Source organism: Pleurodeles waltl, chromosome 1_2 (genome assembly GCF_031143425.1).
Source record: "Pleurodeles waltl isolate 20211129_DDA chromosome 1_2, aPleWal1.hap1.20221129, whole genome shotgun sequence".
Classification (NCBI taxonomy): Eukaryota; Metazoa; Chordata; class Amphibia; order Caudata; family Salamandridae; genus Pleurodeles; species Pleurodeles waltl.
In genome coordinates this window covers 163,602,404-163,622,100 of record NC_090437.1, presented here as the reverse complement: position 1 = coordinate 163,622,100, position 19,697 = coordinate 163,602,404, and the positions used below count along the sequence as shown (strand labels likewise).

At 43.8% G+C, this 19,697-nt stretch overlaps 1 protein-coding gene across 1 annotated transcript in view; it reads right to left on the bottom strand.

Moving 5' to 3' along the window:
* Positions 1-19,697, bottom strand: part of LOC138298467 (low-density lipoprotein receptor-related protein 2-like) — a 1,267,625-nt gene that overhangs the window by 748,705 nt on the left and 499,223 nt on the right. Inside the window, exon 14 of the mRNA XM_069236878.1 lies at positions 13,305-13,613. Within this exon, the coding sequence (XP_069092979.1) occupies positions 13,305-13,613 (309 nt within the window). The remainder of the gene's footprint in view (positions 1-13,304; positions 13,614-19,697) is intronic.

The window sequence follows — 19,697 nt, the reverse complement described above, 5'->3', positions numbered from 1 at the left end:
TACAGAGCCATACCTGAATCTGCAGGTCTTGACTTTCATGCTTTACAAGCTCACAGACTAAAACCCCTAGACATAACGTTGTGTGAAACAGGTGTTGGAATACAGTTTTCCCCAAGAGTATTTTGGATTGATTGCTCCCAGATCTGAGTTGGCCGTTAAAGGTATTCAGGTTTTAGAGGGAGTGATTGATGCAGATTACCAAGGAGAAATCAAAGTTATTCTGTTAAATAGTGGAGACACTGACTTATTCAAATTGGAGACAGAATTGCCCAACCTGTCGTAAGTGCAGTGTATGGAGGTTTGGTAAGGAAGGGGTCTACCTCAGCCCTTCTGACAGTGCAAGGAAAGGAAAATTCAGCAGATAAATGCCTCAGTGCTAAGGTGTGGGTTAAATCCCCAAATGGCCTTCCAGAACCTGCAGAAATTATAGCAAAGGGTCCCAATAACGTCCTGCTGATTATTAAACAAGGAAAGGAAAAAGGAGAGCACATTTCAGATGACAAATGTTATTTGCAAGAAAAGTCATACTTGTTTCTTTTGCAGTTCCTACTACGACTTGCCACTGACCATGTGTGCTGTGTGGTCTCCCTTCAGGCGTTTGCGTGTGAGGTCGGGGGAGGGACTGCACCCCCAATCTGAACCTGATAACCTTTGTGGAACACTCCTGCTACTTTTAAAGTACAAAACCTCTGGAGCCATTTAGTGTTAATTGTGAGTCTCTGATTCAAGCTCTACATGGGAACAATACAGAGTACCATGCATGTTCTGTCAACTTGTTTGATTATATTCTTCCACTGGAACTAACCCATGGCTTGTTATCTGATGACTGCTGCTAGTATCATTAAGCAAAATTGCCAGTTAGCTGGCTGTTTTCATGTGGAAACCTGAATTTCACTTAGATTCCAGCAAACCTTTCAGGTGGACCGTGTACCTTTACATGATTAGAACTCATGTTTCCATCTAATTCTGCACCAACTTGCTATCCTAGAGACACTATTCAGTTATAATCCCAGGCAGAATATATAAGCTTCTGTCTTTTCATGGTAGGTGTGTCTGATTTAAAAGTTTATAAGATCAATCCGTTAATCCACTTCCATTGCTTTACAGTGAATGCTTTTATTTTTGCATTTTGTTGCTGTATACAATGCAAACCTGATTTGCTTATGATGTTTTCTTTTTTAATAAGAGAAAAGTACACAGTCATTTGTCAGAGGGTGGAAATGTATTAAAAATAGGTATGTTTGACCACTGACTGTTGCTTCACCAGTTGCAGATTACATTTTGTATTCAGTTTAGCTGCCTATTGGCTTTATTGTGGCGTTAGACATTGCAATTGAGCTGTGTTTGCCACATGATAAACTAGGCTTGTTTCTTCGTATTTCTTCCTCACCAAACACGAACAAGTTCATGAGAAGAGCACATATTTTTTGTTTTCTTCAGTGCAAGGAACAGGTCGGCCTTGGCGGGAGAGCCTTGAAAGGCTGGCCAGTTTTCAACATTTCTTCCAACTCTGACCTACAGTAGCCAGCATGTTTGAATATTTCCATCTGAGAGGTGGGGGCCTTCTAGAAGGCTCTTTCCACAGTTCTTTAAACTATAAAAGAGGTGGCCATGCTCAGTAGCGAGGTAATTTCCAAGACCTCGGTCAGGACTGGACAACAAATGCCTGAAACTTGACCCGTGAGTATGGATATCTTTCTCGCAGTTGAATGAGGTCATCTTCTTGCTGGCATGAGAAAGATGAAGAGCTTGGCAGGCCCTACGGTGATGAATGTTAACTTTATCCCTTGCTTTGCAATTATGCTATAATATAATCATATTTGCTGTGTACGTTGCAGTTAAGAATCACTTTGGTATATTTTCCTTTCATTGATGTGACTATTTTTAAACGTGTGCTTTCGACCTACTCATCTCTTTTTAGGAACCTTGTGGTGAAGTACTAATAAATGTTTTCTTTGAACTAAGTGCATTCCAGATATTTTTGTCAGCTCGGTCATTAGTGAAAGCAAAACAGGTGGCAACACAGATGCTGGGTATGCAGCGTGTTAAGCCATACTCATTTTTATAGTTTTTCTTGTATTTCAATATCTCCATTTCAGCAGCATTCAATCCTTTCTGGTGAGACTCCCGGAAAGCTATTGAATATGAAAAGCTACAGGCAAGCCTTTGCTAAAACAGTACTTTACGGTACAAGTTTCTTTTGCTTCAGTGTGGGGGTACAGAAATAATTTATGTGCTACTACAAATGGAGATAGCATGCATAGGGTTATGGCTTCCGAGGTGTCATATGTGGGAGCAATGCAATGCCAACAGCATACCTCTAGCACCCTACCTGGAAGGGGAGCTACATGTAAACTGTGGCAGAAAACATGCACATAAAACTAAAGCAGGGATTACATTGTTTAAATGGTAGCAAGCAGCATTGCTTAGATAAATTATTGCAGGCTCTGTTTGGTGCAAATCATTCTGTGACTGCACTACTATTCTTGCATGGAAACAGCTTACATGGCGTTGCATAAGATGGCTATTTCAGTACTCCTTTGGATCACCAGGCAAGCTATTCTAAAGTCCTGTCAATGTGTTGAAAAACTGCCAGATAAGCAACCACAGTAGGTCACTGAGGGCTTGATTTATAACTCGGCTGATGAGTTACTCTGTCACAACGTTGACAAATATTCCATTCACTGAAATCTAAATTCCATTTTATGCTATGGGATTTAGATTTCAACGGACGGGATATCCGTCAACGTTGTGACAGAGTAACCCAGCCACCGAGTTCTAAATCAGCCCCCGAGTCTTTAAAATGCAGACCATGTCTCATTGAGCAAATAAATGTACTACTGATGTGGGATTACTTACATCCTTCAGCACTTATGCTGGCACTCACTTCTTGCCATTTCATTCCTCCCCCTAGTATCTAGGGGAGTATCCAAACAAGCACTGAAGACAAAGTGGTGCTTTCCACTATCACCAGTTCTGTCAAATATGTTTGGATGCTTTAATACTGTGCATACAGCATCCTGCTTTTCCTCTTCATATAGTCCATCAGCCCTGCCAGAGGACCACATGTCGAGGTGACAAAGAGTCTGCTTTTTGGGCACAGGCCACTAAAAACTCTGAAATGCAGTCACCATGGTACAAGTAACTTCTAAAGCCCCCCCTCCTCTCATGCCACCATAAAGGCTCACTGCAAGTGGTAGATATTAGAAATGCGTGACAAATCTTGTAAGCTTTAAGTTTTTGTGCCTTTTGAAAATATACTCCGCTTAAAAAAATAAAAAATGAAAAGGAACAGAGACATGTCTAAAGCACTGGAAGGTTTTGCAAATCTCTCGAAAGTCAGATCTATTATTCCTACTGTGAGAAATTGGGTTGTTGGTCGACTGGGTGGGAGTCCCGGTCGAGCAAGCGCTGCAGGTATACAAGTAGAATTTAATTTATTATCCCTGGGCTAAGGCATACCACTTTAATAGGGACTTAAGTACATTAAATGCGGCAATCAAACATTAGCCAATTTTACCATATTTAAGAGAGTGAGTGGAAGCCCTGTAGCACTGGTAAGGTGCACCGAGTCTTAGGACCAAAAAATCAATAAAAATAAAAAAAAATAAAAAAAAATAAAAATCAGCAAAAATAGGAGGGTCAAGGCAAAACGTTTGCAGGAACGCCGCCCTAACATCGACCGGTCTAACAATGACCCACTGTAAGCGTTGCTTGAGGTACATGGCATCAGCATTCATAAGGAGCAATCATTTTTTATGACACTATATGCTAGAGTTCAGGGAGGCATTTGGTAATATGATTATTCTCAAATGTGCTGTCTATTCAAAATTCCTTTAAAAAAAAGGAACTTACTGTTCTGTAGCAGATCATTGTAACCTGAAATACCTTACCTATTCTACCTAACCATACTTCTACTCACTCCTGTCCAGCCATGTGTGCATCCCTCTATTCATTTACCCACCCTAGTAGTCATCTGTTTAGCTTTCCACCCAGACATTCATCCACCAGTTCACATCTGCTTACACCTAAGCATTTATCCACTCATCCCTTCTCTCCAAGATCCCGCCTCATTGAAACACATATGCTCATCTTGGTACTGTGTGAGGATATGGGTGCATGCATCCAAACATTACACAATATACTGTCATAGTAAAAGAAACCTACACTGAGAACAAAGAGTAGTTTGAGGCAGATTAAGAGCCCATAAGTCTTGTTAGCGATTTTGACCACCTGATACTCCCGCCATGTAAGTCTATTAGAATGAAAACTAAAAATGCAAGGTAGGAACTTAGGCCATACTGGAGAAGTGCTAAGCACAGCTAAATGCCCAGTAAGGAAATGCTAAGACAATGGAAGCAAGAAGAGGAGACCAGATTTGGTCAAATAATCATCTGCAAGGCAGCGTTGCTGGAGTAGTGATCCTCATCATTGTGAAAGAAAATTAACAAAGGGTCTGATTTCCACTTGTCAAATGTCTGTTTATAATGTTTATTGTATACGAAAGACCTCTTCTGCTGCTTTCATTACACATTTAGGGAGGCCTGAAAAGGGGCAACTGAATTGTACTTCTGGAAATATGAAGTGTGCGTCATTCATCGTCACCTACCTCTTACAACCATGCTTGAAAGTTGATATTTTACTTCTTCCATTGCTTGATGGATTGAAGCCCTGTGCCTCAAACCATATTTTGAAAATGTGTTACTTATAAGGGGTCAATTACCAACTACATAGGAGGACCTGAGCAATAGGCCAAATGGGAGTTTTGGGGTGAAAAGTACCCAACCTTATTTATGCCACAATGCGGAATTAGCCCATACATTCAACCATATGGAAACCTGGTAAAAACACATCTTGAAAGTAATAGTCTTCTGTGTACAGTGGTAAATGGAACCCCTGATCAATCTCTAAAGACGACAGCCGATTGTGGAGAGTGGGTCTGGGCGGGACTATATACTCTTGCAGCTTTGAGAAGCACTGGTGGAGGTGTTGTGTTAAACATTGGGGTGGTTTGCAATATCGTATGCAATATCGATATCTCCCTGCGACGGCAGTCAATCTAGGTAGATATCCATGTCTCCCTGCGACGGCAGTCAATCTAAGTAGATTGACTGCCGTCGCAGGGAGACATCGATATTCTCCCTCTGACTTGAGGTTCGCGCTTGCCTATGTTGTGGTTTCTCGAATATGGGATGGGCGACTTACCTACTATGTGACAGTGACATAATTGTCTTTGGTCTGTAAGTGACTACTTAGCACTTATTTCACGTTGTTTTCATATAATTAGGAGAAATATTTTTGCAGGTCCTGAAGAAGCACCAGAGGATCATTTTTGTGACCAAATCAGCGCGCAACATGTTGACCATTTATGGTTAGGACTAGGCACAATTTCCTTTTTCCTTCCCCTGGAGTGCTGTGGGTCATTACCCCCCGTTTTCACTCCCATTCTTTTTAATCTTGGCCTGATCTTTACCCTGATTCATTAAATTATGATGTGCATGGGTCAGAGTCAATTTTAACTATATTCTTTTTCTCTCCTTTTTTTGGTATTTTTTCACAGACCCTATCTCCGATTATCTCATCACGTTCAGTTGAGTGCCCCCACCGATGTGTGGTAGGCCCGCCAGACATTGCAGTACTGGTCTGACGAAGGAGTTAGCCCAATGATGATGCTCAGCATCGTAGTGGATGCGTGAGGGCTCTCCTGCTAATACTGATTCCCCCCTTTTTTTCTCCCTCCATACCTACTTATTGGAACAGTGTACCCATTTTCATTAGGCACAACAAAGCAACAGGCAGAGAGTCAGTCTTCCTTACAGCATCCGGCTCTTCTTCCAGTCAGGATGTCTTCAGTCCAAAAGTGTTCCAACTCTAGTGTCAGAGGTCCAGTACTTCTACCCCTTTCTGTCTTTGAAGCAGGCAAACTTCGAGGAGAAGTCTTTGTAGTGCACAGGCCATCCTACTGACAGGTTTCTGCCCTCCTGCTGCTTGACCAGCTCCCCCCAGGAAACAGGTATGCTTTGAAGGGCATATTTGGTGCCCTCCTTGCTTAATCTGGTTTGCACCAGTCCAGGGATCCTCAGTCCCTGCTCTGGTGCGAAACTGGACAATGGAAAGGAAGTGACCACTCCCCTGTCCATCACCACCACAAGGGTGGTGCCCAGAGCTCCTACAGGCGCCCACTTGACTCTGCCATCTTGAATCCAGGGTGGGCAGAGGCCCCTGGGAGGATCTGAGTGGCTAGGTCAGGGAGGTGACTTCACAGACAATTCCTTATAGGTGGTCACCTTCCTGAGCTATTTAGGGTCTCCCTCTTGGCTAAGTCCTCAGATTAGATGTGCGTACATGTAGTAAAATGGAAGGTTTGGGCCTGGTAAGTTAGTGCACTTGCCAGGTTGAAATGACCGTCTAAAATTGCACACACAGACACTCAGGTGGCAGGTCTGAGACTTGTTTACAGGGCTACTCATGTGGGTGGCACAGTCAGTGCTGCAGGCCCTCTAGTAGCATTTGATTTACAGGCCCTGCACACACATAGTGCACTTTACTAGGGACTTACGAGTAAATCAGATACCCCACTCGGGGAGAAACCAATCACTATTACAATTTACACAGGGAGCATTTGCACTTTAGCACTGGTCGTAAAATGCCCAGACTCCTAAAGCCAACCAAAACAGGTTAGGAAAGCTGCTCAGCAGTGCTCCACCCCAGCAGCAACTGGGGCAGGAAACAGGTTTGGTGCAAGTGGGTAGTTGGGGGCTTGGGCCAGGAACCAGATTGAGCTACCCACTTCAGTGAGTATATGGTATGTTTGGGGCTGGTGAGGGATACCGTTCTTGGTGCAGGAAAGCTACAGAAGTCAGACTATCTTCAGCAGTTAACCCCTAGTGCTCTCTTCAGGTTGCTGTGATAAATACCTTTAGTACATATTGCTTCTGCATCACAGCTTGTTGACTTGTTTTGGCACACAGGTCTTGCTCATGGATGGCATTGCAAACATAATGTGAAAACATTTCACCACATGTATACAAAACAGAAAACAGGCTAGTGGTACCATGCTGTGTGAATACAGGGCACCATGTGGGAATGGTGTTGCCATCCTTTCTGCTCTATGTAATAGATGTAATTTCCTTGTCCTGGTGCCAGACACACCTGAATGGGTCTGTGCCTGGTGTCACACAAAGCAGCCTCTGAACCCCCTGGAGTAAGCTCCTCACACCACTCTAGCTCAGGAAGACCTATCAGTATATGCAGGGTACATCTCGGCTCCCTTAGTGTGATTGCCTAGAATTAATACACAAACAGCTTAACTGTTATCGTGACCCAGACGTGTATTCAGACGACAAGCAGAGGCACAGAATGGTTAAGCAAGAAAATGCCCACTTCCTGAAAGTGCCATCTTCAAACTCACAATTCGAAAACCAACTTCACCAAAATATCTATTTTTATATTTAGTTCAGAGACCACAAGCTCTGCATCTCCATCTGCTCCCAATGGGAATTTACACAAGTTATTTCAATGCAATCCCCATGTTACCCTATGGGGGGGGAGGGAAGCCTTGCAATAGTGAAAAACAAATGTAGAAGTATTTCACTATTGGGACCTAAAACACACCAGTACATACATTACCTTTTAATTACACTGCACCCTGCCTATGGGGATACCTTGGGCCTACTTACGGGGTGACTTACATGTAGTAAGAGTGAAAGTTTGCGCCTGCCAGGTCGAAATGGCAGCTTTAAACTGCACAGACTACAATGGCAGGTATGAGATGTTCACAGGGCTACTCATGTGGGAAGCACAGTCAGTTCTACAGGCCCACTAGTAGCATTTGATTTACAGGCCCTGGGCACAGTGCACTTTACTAGGGACTTACTAGTAAATCAAATATGCAATCATGGATAAAGCAATCACCTATACAATTTAGACAGCATATGGACTTTTGCACTGGTTAGCAGTGGTAAAGTGCCCAGAATCCTAAAGCCAACAAACAGGTCAGACAAAATAAGGCGGCAAAAAGTTTGGGGATAATCTGCAAAAAGGGCCTGGTCCAACATGGGGCCTCAGTGCGTATAGCTCATTCCCCCAGGACACCAGACTGTGGGTCTTGGCTGGACTACGGTGCCCAGAGAATGACTACTGTTGTCAATTGTAGGCATGAAGCTATTTTAAGAAATGTCTTCACCAAGCTAACACAGTCAAACTGAGCCACACAGTAGAATGGCTGTCCCTTTGGGTTTTTTCACAGGCCAAGGAATGAACTTTCTTAATCCATTACATCCAGAGATACATGATGCAGGAACTTTCTCCATTTCAGCTTTTAATACCATTTCACATCAAATACACCTGTTCTTGCTTAACCAGAGTCCCTGGATTGACAGATATATATGTACTATGTTTACCATCAACTAGAAGGGGTGGATACTATTCCTAATGCCCCTGAATGCTTAGCTTGTTCTCACAGCCTTATCAGTCCAATGGACTCCACAAATATTGCAGAACAGGATGGTACAATCTCCATGAACAAATATATTTTACTTTCATCATTGGGTAAAACTTAGGAGGAACCTTGCAGGTCTGTGCTCTCAGGAAAATCCACAATGGCTGGAGCTCATAGGTGGCTATTACATTATTTCCTCACGGGAAACAAGCTTGAAACTACCAATATGTCAAGGGTTTTACATCAGCCACCCCAGGATTAATTGTGAGAGCAAAGGATGGGCCCTAAACCTTGGTATCACACTCCCAAGTAGAATTATTAGGACAATTTTAGCTTTTGCCCCATTTTCAGCTTTTGGATTGAGTGTAGTTCTAAATAAAAATGTTAATTACTATAACTGCTTTTACGTTACAAATGACAGCTAATACACTGAGTAGAGAAATGGAGGGATTTTGTTCTGAATGTAAAGAGAATCTCACTATCGAGGGTGGGAGAATTTAACACTTCGTATTGTGAATGGTCTGGAACCATAAATAAATGTGGCATAGCAGACCCACAGAAACACTAGCCATAATCCTATATGGTGACACTCTCAACATGCTTATTTTAAATATTGCCTCCGGTTTGTTCTTGACTTTATTAAAACCCTGAATTTAAAGCCTATTTACACAGATAGGGAACACATTAGAATTCTACCTTTTATCTCATTCATGATTATTTTATATTAGAGAATGTGTTTATCACAATCTACTTTCAATGTCTTATTACAACAGACCTCTGGCTAGGAAGATTCAGCACAACCCTGCACCACTAGCTGCCATAAAAACCAAGTATACTGGAGAGAGGGGACCAAGTAATAAATCAAACCTACTTCACAACTTTGTCATAAGCAACAAAACAGATTTGTTTATCTGAATAATTAGGTAGGCTAGCTGACATTTCTAGGTACTTCATTATACTTTCCTATCCCAGCAGGGAGCTCCCGACTGCCTATGCTCCATCCTTTAAGTTGAAGCCATACAAATGGTTTGATTCATATAGCTCAAAAGCACAGTCTGAATTGTGAAAAGCTGTTAAAATGGCGCTACGAGATGGTGATTATGTTAGGAAATGCTGACTATCCTATAGGGAAGCTATTGCTAGAAGGAAACCAAAATCAATTAGGGATTGATGCATGTGAATCCTTATTAATTGCTAGCACCTAGAAAGACACTAGAGCTTCTTGGCAAGTGATCAACCATCTGTATTTTATGAACTCCACGGACCGGTATTGAAACTGATTGCACCTTACAGATGGGCTGACCACTTCACTTTGGTATATGGCAACACTGCCACCTCAGATCACCTACTTGTTCTGGGAGAGGATGATACAGTGGGGCAAATGGCAGGATTGGATGTACAGCTGCAAGAAGGGATAACTTATGAAAAGGTGTCTGGTAGGTAAAGCTGTGGGCCTGGACAGGATCTCTGCAGATTTAAAGAACACTGAATTATGGGCACCTCTTCTAACAAATGTTAGAAAGTTTTTCTATAAAATAGGCCCCCCGAAGTTGTGGTGAGATACTATAATAGTACCAATACTTAGAGGGACGAAAGTGTGGCTCTAAATGCTATTGCCCGATTTCATGAACTCAACTGCAATAATTTCATGGGAAGAATTTTGAGGATGCTTGGAAGTTTGGGCTCATAGATTGTTGTGTTTCATGCTAGTTTTGGGACTGTTCTGCTTCTTAATAAACAAACACACTGTAAAAAAGCCTGAGACTGATTACGCAGACTTCCTGGAACTGAAATAAACATTTGGACATCAAATTATTCAAGGCTTTGGGACATCATGTCTAGCATGGGGAGGAGGCTAACAACTTTTTAAGAGCTTTTTAGGACCACTATATAATGAGGTAACAGCAAATGTGGGGTATAGCTCCAAAGGTGAGCCAACAGTACCATTTCATTTAGCCAGGTTAGTTAATCTTAGTCACCTGGCACCAGACTGTGGCACCTGATTAATTATTGGTGACCGAACAAGGCACAGCCTAGGTGCCCAGTAATGAGGTGGTCAGGGCCTCAATGAATTTCGGAGGAAGACTGTCCAATGCTGTAGTACTTCAGTTAGGTTTGCCTTGACTTCTATTGAAGCAGTTAGTCCAAAATCTCAGATTTGTCTAGAATCACAACAGAAAAGAAAGTTCTGTTGATGGCCAAGGAAGCACCCTTTTAACCAATTTGTGTCCAACCTACTGACTTCCTGTAAAATCATAAAAAGGCTGGCATACTGTGGAGTAACTTATCGCTATCATCTGTGAAAGCTGGTTGACTGGTCAGAGTTGGAACTTAAAAAGCAGTGGAGGGTGGTCTGGTGGTAGTGGCATTTTTCTATCTGAAACAGATTGCGTAGCGGTTGCATCAGCATGGATTTGGGACACAATCTCAGTTGAGACAAGTTTGCCTCAGAGTTAGACACGACTATTGGTGTGAGTTCTCCTCCTCCACCTTCAGGCCAGAGGTCAATGTTGAAGCTGAAGGGATCGGTGTGGATATTGCTGCCAGACTGCATTTCGGCCCCAAAGTTGGATCAGAACCAGTAACTGGTTCAGGTGGCACTGTGGGCACACAACATGAGGCCTCTGTGTAACCTTGGGGGATAAAGGCACACCAGTGGTAGCCAGTAGGAGAACGGAAGTACACAACACTGCCACTTTAAATGCCTTCATTTATTTTACCAATGGCACAGGAAACTCTGGGTGCATCAGGATTAGCTGCAGAACTGGCTCCTCAGCAGGGGTCGGAACTGAGAGCAACAGAAACCCTGAAATCCTCATGACTTTTCAGGCAGAAAGGTGGTATTGTGAAAAATCCCACTTCGAATTCTTTCACTTTTATTCTTACTTACCATAAGACCTGGTACGCAATGAGGACCTGCTGCGAGATTGGCCTTTAGAGCTGGAGTGGTCCGAATTCTTAAATCGGAGTGGGACTTGCATAACTTCTTAGTGTTCAATGATCTAGTTCTGCTTCACGCTCACAGATTGCCTTCAGAACCATGAGAGCACACTTTGAATGACACGAAACTCAATCCAAAAAACAGAAACTAACGTTGTGCAGGTCTGTCAGACATTTGTCTGAGATAGTCCTGACAACATTTAAACCTTGTGATTTTTGAAGGGGCATGTACCTGTGCACAGGATCTTTAGAAAAAATTTGAAGAGGAAAAAAAACATTCAACTGACGAGAAAAAAGCAGGAGCAAGCTCTTAACCCTCAAAATGAAGCACAGAAAAAAATAAAATACTTCTGCACACAGAGGCGGGGATAATTTGTGGTTCAGTTTGTCACCTTCAGGACAGAACAAAATCAACAGAGTCGCAGTGTGGCACCTACTGGCATGCCTGAGCAATGGCATTTTAAATCTTTGGATCCAATCTGGAGCCTGGGTACATCATAAAGCTGCTGAATCTGGTTAGAAGTAGCCATTAGATTTTTACGCTGTTTGCTTATCACAAATGTGAGATTTGGTTATTCATTTTCACCATCTTTGCTTCTGGAGTTTCCAGTTCATGCAATCTGATCAAGTGCTCTCTTCTCTCTGCTACCATGACCCCTTAGCCCTCCTCTAAATTCAAGTGACTTGCTGGCTAAAATTAATATTGGAATAATTTCCCTAATGTCAATCTATATGAAAAAAGTTCAAAGTCACTACATTTTTGTATTTATGCATTAGTTTAATTTTAGTCGATTTATTTAGGAGGCATTTATATTTTTTTATTCAAAACAAATGGTTGTGTTCTGTTGCATGCCTTTACGTAAAGGGCGGGTTATGAGGTATATTTGATAAGATAAACTTGACATGGAGACTTGCTTCAATTCCACTCTGGTGATGGGTGTGCTCAGACAGGTTCTGTTCACACTGTCACTGGATCCAGAATATACCTGGCTGATGAGCCCTAATAAGGGCAAAACTGGTCTGAGGTGGCTTGTGCTCCGATTTAGGAGAACCTTGCCTGGATACTGGGCTGGACTGATCCCACTGGGGCAAGGTCAGGACTGACTGATATGACTGGGTCCAAACTGAGGTGGCGAGGTGGGTGAAAAATGATGGATTGGGATGCAGCCCTAACGATTGCCAGTGGCTGAAATTAAATCAAGCATTCCATCCATCACTGTTTGATACCCTCAAGTCTATTGTTGGCACTTCACAAGAAACACGGTTCTGCATTAGTCCCTGAAGTAATAGAATGAAGGATAGAATCAGGGTAGTAAATTCAGACACTGGTAATTATTCCAATCCACATTACATCCCATTATTTTGTACTCTGTACCACTGCAGACCGTCCCAAAAGAAACATTCCACCATGGCCTGCTATTTCATCTATTTGTGACAGCTGCTGAGCCATGGCTCTCTTACCTCGCTATGAACAGGACTCAAGATGCACCTCACTGATAAGGACTACCATGAAACAAGTTTGGACAGTGTTACCAAAAACATTACATTTTACTGGGTCAATGATTCAGACACTTACACCCAGGCATTACAACCAGTTATTTAAAAAGTAGGCCTTGCATTTGTCTTAAACGACCAAGTTATCAGCACATGCTTCATGATAAGTTTTCTTTGGGAGGGTGGGAGAGGGGGGTAGTTCCACAACAAACGACTGTCCAAGGTGCATTTCTTTGAATCTAAGTAGGGGCTGTATAACAGAAAACTTCAACACAATTGGTAGAGCTGGACTGTATAATCCAGTGCAGCAGTTGAACTTGAAATCAAATTCCACTGGCCATCCTTTCAACTTCCAGAACTGATCAGAAATTAAAGAATGGTGGCATGATTATTTTATAATAATGTGGCAACATCACACTGTGGAACTCACCAGTATCATTGGCACTCCAAAGTACGGCATTTGATTTAATGTCAAACACTCCGGCTACCTCTGGCATTGTGCCATTCCATACATCCCGCACATCACCGCCACTGAGATTCATGCACTGTAAAGGTTTTGACTTTTCAATCCAGTACAATGATGCCCTTCTCCAGTCCAGAAACATATGCTGAATGGTCGTCTGGGCCTGGTACAGCTTTTTAGTTCCCATTCCTAGGAATCTGGTCAACTGGATGTTTTTCCCATCACAAGACAGCCAATATATGTTGCCTGTTCCAACGTCTACATTTGCTGTGCAAACTAAAAAATAAGAAAAAAAAAAAGGTTACAAGAACGTTAATCAAAGCACAAACGTTTCTTTAAACAGTTCAATCCAAATGGTCAGGAAATAAAAGGACCAGATTCATAGAAGAAAATGGGCACGTGCCTTTGACCAGCACTTATCAAAAAAATCCTTATACCCAATACACTGCATGTGTGTCAAATTTGTATACTATTTACCAAACTATGGGGCACCTCTCAAAAGGCTGTTGACACTCAGCAAAAACTGATACAATTAAGCAATTTTCCAACCTACTATTGTGCCTATTTTTCCATACATCTTTTTTTGTCCTTTGTAACAAGTTGATTTGGGCACACGTTTGCGTGACCAAACCCGTTCATGACATGAACTTGACTCACTTTTCATGCAACACACAACAATACAAGTAGGTGATTCAGTCCCTAGGCTTTACTACAATGTTTGCTTTAAACAAACTTTTTTGGGAAAGTGTCTTTCAGCATGATGCAAGTGTCTGTTGCTGCTTTCTCCATTACCGGCTGATACAGTTGATGGGTACGCTAAATGTCTGTTTTGCTTTCAGGCAGGTTATGTGCATAGGTCACACCCTTGCACTACACTTTGGCAGAGAACAATGCTTACAAACATTATCCTTACTTGTCCCTCGCCGATGGCAGCTAAGCAACCATCTCTGGGTCAGAGCTGCCACATTACCATCCCACAAGTCACACCCTGCCTGAACCTGGCAAATCATACCTGCCGTTTCCTAGTAGTGACCTGTTTGTATTTCTTCTGTTCACTTCTGTGAAGTCAACAGCAATCATTTGTGATGATGGACCTCGGAACTAAAGCAGGAATCACTACAGCATGGAACGATTCAGGAAATATTTCCTGTCGTGAGTTCAGCTTCTTCCTTTAGAACTCACAATTCTGACAATCTAATTCTTCAGCAGAACTGTGTAAGAAGGTGAAGTAAGAGGCCTTTGGGAAGCTGAGAGAAAGAAGACTTATCGAGTACTTGGATTGAATCACGATAAAGCAAATGCAAATAGATGAAGAAATGCACTTACACTAGCTTGAGCAATTCCTGTAAGATTATTAGAATAATTAATGTAGGAAGTTGGGTCTGTATGCACTATTTCAAAGTAAGGAATAGTATGCACAGAGTCCAAGGGTTCCCCTTAGAGGTAAGATAGTGGCAAAAAGAGAATACTAATGCTCTATTTTGTGGTAGTGTGGTCGAGCAGTAGGCTTATCAAAGGAGTAGTGTTAAGCATTTGTTGTACATACACAAGCAATAAATGAAGAACACACATTCAAAGACAATTCCAGGCCAATAGGTTTTTGTATAGAAAAATATATTTTCTTAGTTTATTTTAAGAACCACAGGTTCAAGATTTACATGTAATACTTCAAATGAAAGGTATTGCAGGTAGGAACTTTGAATTAGCAAAATAGCATATACAGTTTTCACATAAATTACATATAGCTATTTTAAAACTAGACACTAGTGCAATTTTCAATAGAGTGTGTTAGTTTTTGCAGGTAAGTAAACCACCGACAGGGTTCAAGTTTGGGTCCAGGGTAGCCCACCGTTGGGGGTTCAGAGCAACCCCAAAGTTACCACACCAGCAGCTCAGGGCCGGTCAGGTGCAGAGGTCAAAGTGGTGCCCAAAACGCATAGGCTTCAATGGAGAAGGGGGTGCCCCGGTTCCAGTCTGCCAGCAGGTAAGTACCCGCGTCTTCGGAGGGCAGACCAGGGGGGTTTTGTAGGGCACGGGGGACACACAAGTCCACACAGAAAGTACACTCTCAGCAGCGCGGGGGCGGCCGTGTGCAGTGTGCAAACAAGCATCGGGTTTGTAATAGGAATCAATGGGAGACCAAGGGGTCTCTTCAGCGATGCAGGCAGGCAAGGGGGGGGGGGGGGGCTCCTCGGGGTAGCCACCACCTGGGCAAGGGAGAGGGCCTCCTGGGGGTCACTCCTGCACTGGAGTTCGGATACTTCAGGTCCTGGGGGCTGCGGGTGCAGTCTTTACCAGGCGTCGGGATCTGAGGAGCAGGCAGTCGTTGTCAGGGGGAGCCTTGGGATTCCCTCTGCAGGCGTTGCTGTGGGGGCTCGGGGGGAGGGGGGCAACTCTGGCTACTCATGGTCTCGCAGTCGCCGGGGGGTCCTCCATGAAGTGATTGTTCTCCACAAGTTGAGCCGGGGGCCTTGGGTGCAGAGTGTCAAGTCTCACACTTCCGGTGGGAAACGCAAGTTGTTTCAAAGTTGCTGCTTTGTTTCAAAGTTGCAGTCTTTGGTGAACAGGGCCGCTGTCCTCTGGAGTTCTTGGTCCTTCTAGAGCAGGGCAGTCCTCTGAGGATTCAGAGGTCGCTGGTCCCTGGGGAAAGCGTCGCTGGAGCAGTGTCTTTAGAAGTGGGGAGACAGGCCGGTAGAGCTGGGGCCAAAGCAGTTGGTGTCTCCGTCTTCTCTGCAGGGTTTTTCAGCTTAGCAGTCTTCTTCTTTGGTTGCAGGAATCTGAGTTCCTAGGTTCTGGGGAGCCCTTAAATACTAAATTTAAGGGCATGTTTAGGTCTGGGGGGTTAGTAGCCAATGGCTACTAGCCCTGAGGGTGGGTACACTCTCTTTGTGCCTCCTCCCGAGGGGAGGGGGGCACAGTCCTATCCCTATTGGGGGAATCCTCCATCTGCAAGATGGAGGATTTCTAAAAGTCCGCCACCTCAGCTCAGGACACCTTAGGGGCTGTCCTGACTGGCCAGTGACGACTCGTTCTCATTATCTCCTCCGGCTTTGCCGCCAAAAGTGGGGCCGTGGCCGGAGGGGGCGGGCAACTCCACTAGCTGGAATGCCCTGGGGTGCTGTAACAAAGGGGGTGAGCCTTTGAGGCTCACCCCCAGGTGGTACAGTTCCTGCAGGGGGAGGTGTGAAGCACCTCCACCCAGTACAGGCTTTGTTACTAGCCACATAGTGACAAAGGCACTCTCCCCATGTGGCCAGCAACATGTCTGGTGTGTGGCAGGCTGCTAGAACTAGTCAGCCTACACGGGTAGTCAGTTAAGGTTTCAGGGGGCACCTCTAAGGTGCCCTCTGGGGTGTATGTTACAATAAAATGTACACTGGCAACAGTGTGCATTTATTGTGCTGAGAAGTTTGATACCAAACTTCCCAGTTTTCAGTGTAGCCATTTTGGTGCTGTGGAGTTCGTGCATGACAGACTCCCAGACCATATACTCTTATGGCTACCCTGCACTTACAATGTCTAAGGTTTTGCTTAGACACTGTAGGGGCACAGTGCTCATGCACTGGTGCCCTCACCTATGGTATAGTGCACCCTGCCTTAGGGCTGTAAGGCCTGCTAGAGGGGTGACTTATCTATACTGCCTAGGCAGTGTGAGGTTGGCATGGCACCCTGAGGGGAGTGCCATGTCGACTTACTCGATTTGTCCTCACTAGCACACACAAGCTGGCAAGCAGTGTGTCTGTGCTGAGTGAGGGGTCCCCAGGGTGGCATAAGACATGCTGCAGCTCTTAGAGACCTTCCCTGGCATCAGGGCCCTTGGTACCAGGGGTACCAGTTACAAGGGACTTACCTGGATGCCAGGGTGTGCCAATTGTGGAAACAACAGTACAGGTTAGCGAAAGAACACTGGTGCTGGGGCCTGGTTAGCAGGCATCAGCACACTTTCAAATCAAAACTTAGCATCAGCAAAGGTAAAAAGTCAGGGGGTAACCATGCCAAGGAGGCATTTCCTTACAATTAAGATTTAATTAATTCTTCTCTTCTGCATCTTCACCCACAGAGCAACTTTCAGAGGATCAGCTGTCCACCTTCAAGATGGCATATCCTGTTGGCACAAAGGAGCCATATGCAGGGTTACAGCCTCCAATAAGGGCTGGGCTATCGCTTACACTATTTCCTCATGTCTTTCAGGTTTACCCTGCTGGTGGAAATTTGGACAACCAGTCTTTCAGGCGTAGGATGTTCTAGTAAAAAACACCAATCTTAGTCACCTGGCACCAGACTGTGGCACCTGATTAATTATTGGTGACAGAACAAGGGGCAGCCTAGGAGCCCAGTAATGAGGCGGTCAGTACCTCAGTAAATTTTGGAGGAAGACTGTCCAAGGCTGTAGTACTTGTTAGAACGTTCGCCTTCACTTCTATTGAAACAGTTAGTCCAAAATCTCAGCTTTGTCTGGCATCACAACAGAACCTGGGCCAGGGCAGCCTCCTATTAACCAATTTGTGCCTAACCTACTAACTTCCTGTAAAATCATATGAAGGCTGGCATAGTGTGGAGTAAATTATCGCTATTATCTGGGAAGGCTGGTTGACTGGTCTGAGTTGGAACTTAAAAGCTGTTGGAGAGGGAGGGTGGTCTGGTGGTAGTGGCATTGTCCTATCTGAAACAGATTGTGTAGCGGTTGCATCAGCATGGATTGGGACACAATCTCAGTTGAGATAAGTTTGCCTCAGAGTTAGACACTGCTATTGGTGTGAGTTCTCCTCCTGCGCCTTCAGGCCAGAGGTCAATGTTGAAGCTGAAGGGATCGGTGTGGATATTGCTGCCAGACTGCATTTCGGCCCCAAAGTTGGGTCAGAACCAGTAACCGGTTCAGGTGGCACAGAGGACACACTGGTAATGCAACATGAGGCCTCTGTGCAACCTTGGGGATGAAGGCACACAAGTCACACTCCAGCTACCTCTGGCATTGGGCCATTCCATACATCTCTCACAACACTGCCACTGAGATATATGCACTGTAAAGGATTTTACTTTTCAATCCTGTACAACAATGCCCTTCTCTAGTCTAGAAAAACATGCTGAATGGTTGACTGGGCCTGGTACAGCTAGCTAAAATACAGATCTTTTTTGAAAATTACTAGTCAGGGAGTTACAAAACTGAAAACCAAGTAGATCTTTCGAAGTGGAATGAAATCTACTGCACTCACATCTTGTACAGTTAGTGCATTCTTATTGGCCATAAAGTACTTGAATGTTCATTATTCCAATGAAGTTCTGTTTAATTTGTTGTGAAGCATTATCACAATGTGTTTTAACAAGTATAACAAGAACCTGCTGGAAGCTTCTGGTTCATAGGCCATGGCTTATTTTTTACGTATGTTCTAAGCGCTGTAATGACAGATGCTGTAGTCATCTATTCTAATAGAAGAGTGCATGTACCAGTAGGCCTTGCAACTGATGACGATGGTTCCACAGAACCGATGTATCAATGGGATATAGTAACATGTGCCAAAGGTCCCACAGAGCAAGCTGAAGATAAGACGCATCACTAAAGTTATATGATGCGGACTCTTTACACCAATAAGAAAAATAAGCATAATTTATCGAACAGTAAATATTCACTAAGGTGTCCATGCCATGTTTACAATGGCTGATTTTGAAAGAAGCAGATTAGTGACCATGTGCTAATTTTGAACTAAATAAGCTTTCTGCGGGTTACAGGGAGCACTCACGTGCAAGGAGCAAGTCACCATAGAGAAATGCAGTAGGGAACAGTTAGAAAAGAGATCCACCCAAGGGCCCTTGGAAAAAATAAGCGCATGTCCAAGGGCTCTCTGCAGCATACTAATAGTGCCAGATGAGTAGAAGAGGGCCAGGGCAGCAGGATATCATGTGCAAGATGAGCAAGTCACACGGCTGGGCAGCACTAATTTCAGTGATCAGATAGTCAGGATAGCAGCACCTTCTGTGAAAGCCATATAGGTCGACATGGACAGCTTGAAGAAGGGGTCAACAAAGCTACAGGCAAAAAATGCATATTACAAGAGTTCTATGCAGAAAGAGTACATGCAAGAAAGGGTAAGTTGGTCCAAGGACAGCCAGTGATCATGCACAAAGAACGCAGGTCACTAGAGCCTATTCAACATAGGAGTATATCAAGTCTTGTGAGCAAGAATATCTCATGTGGAAGAGACGATGCAATATGTAATGAGGCCACTTAAAGTGGATTGTGGGAATTTCTTGGGTCCATCTCAAAGTGCCAGCAGCATAGGTTACGCAACCAAGTCTATACAGAGGGTGACCAGAGCAGACTGTGCTTCCAATGAACTGCAAGGGCCTAAATTAGTTCTCTGG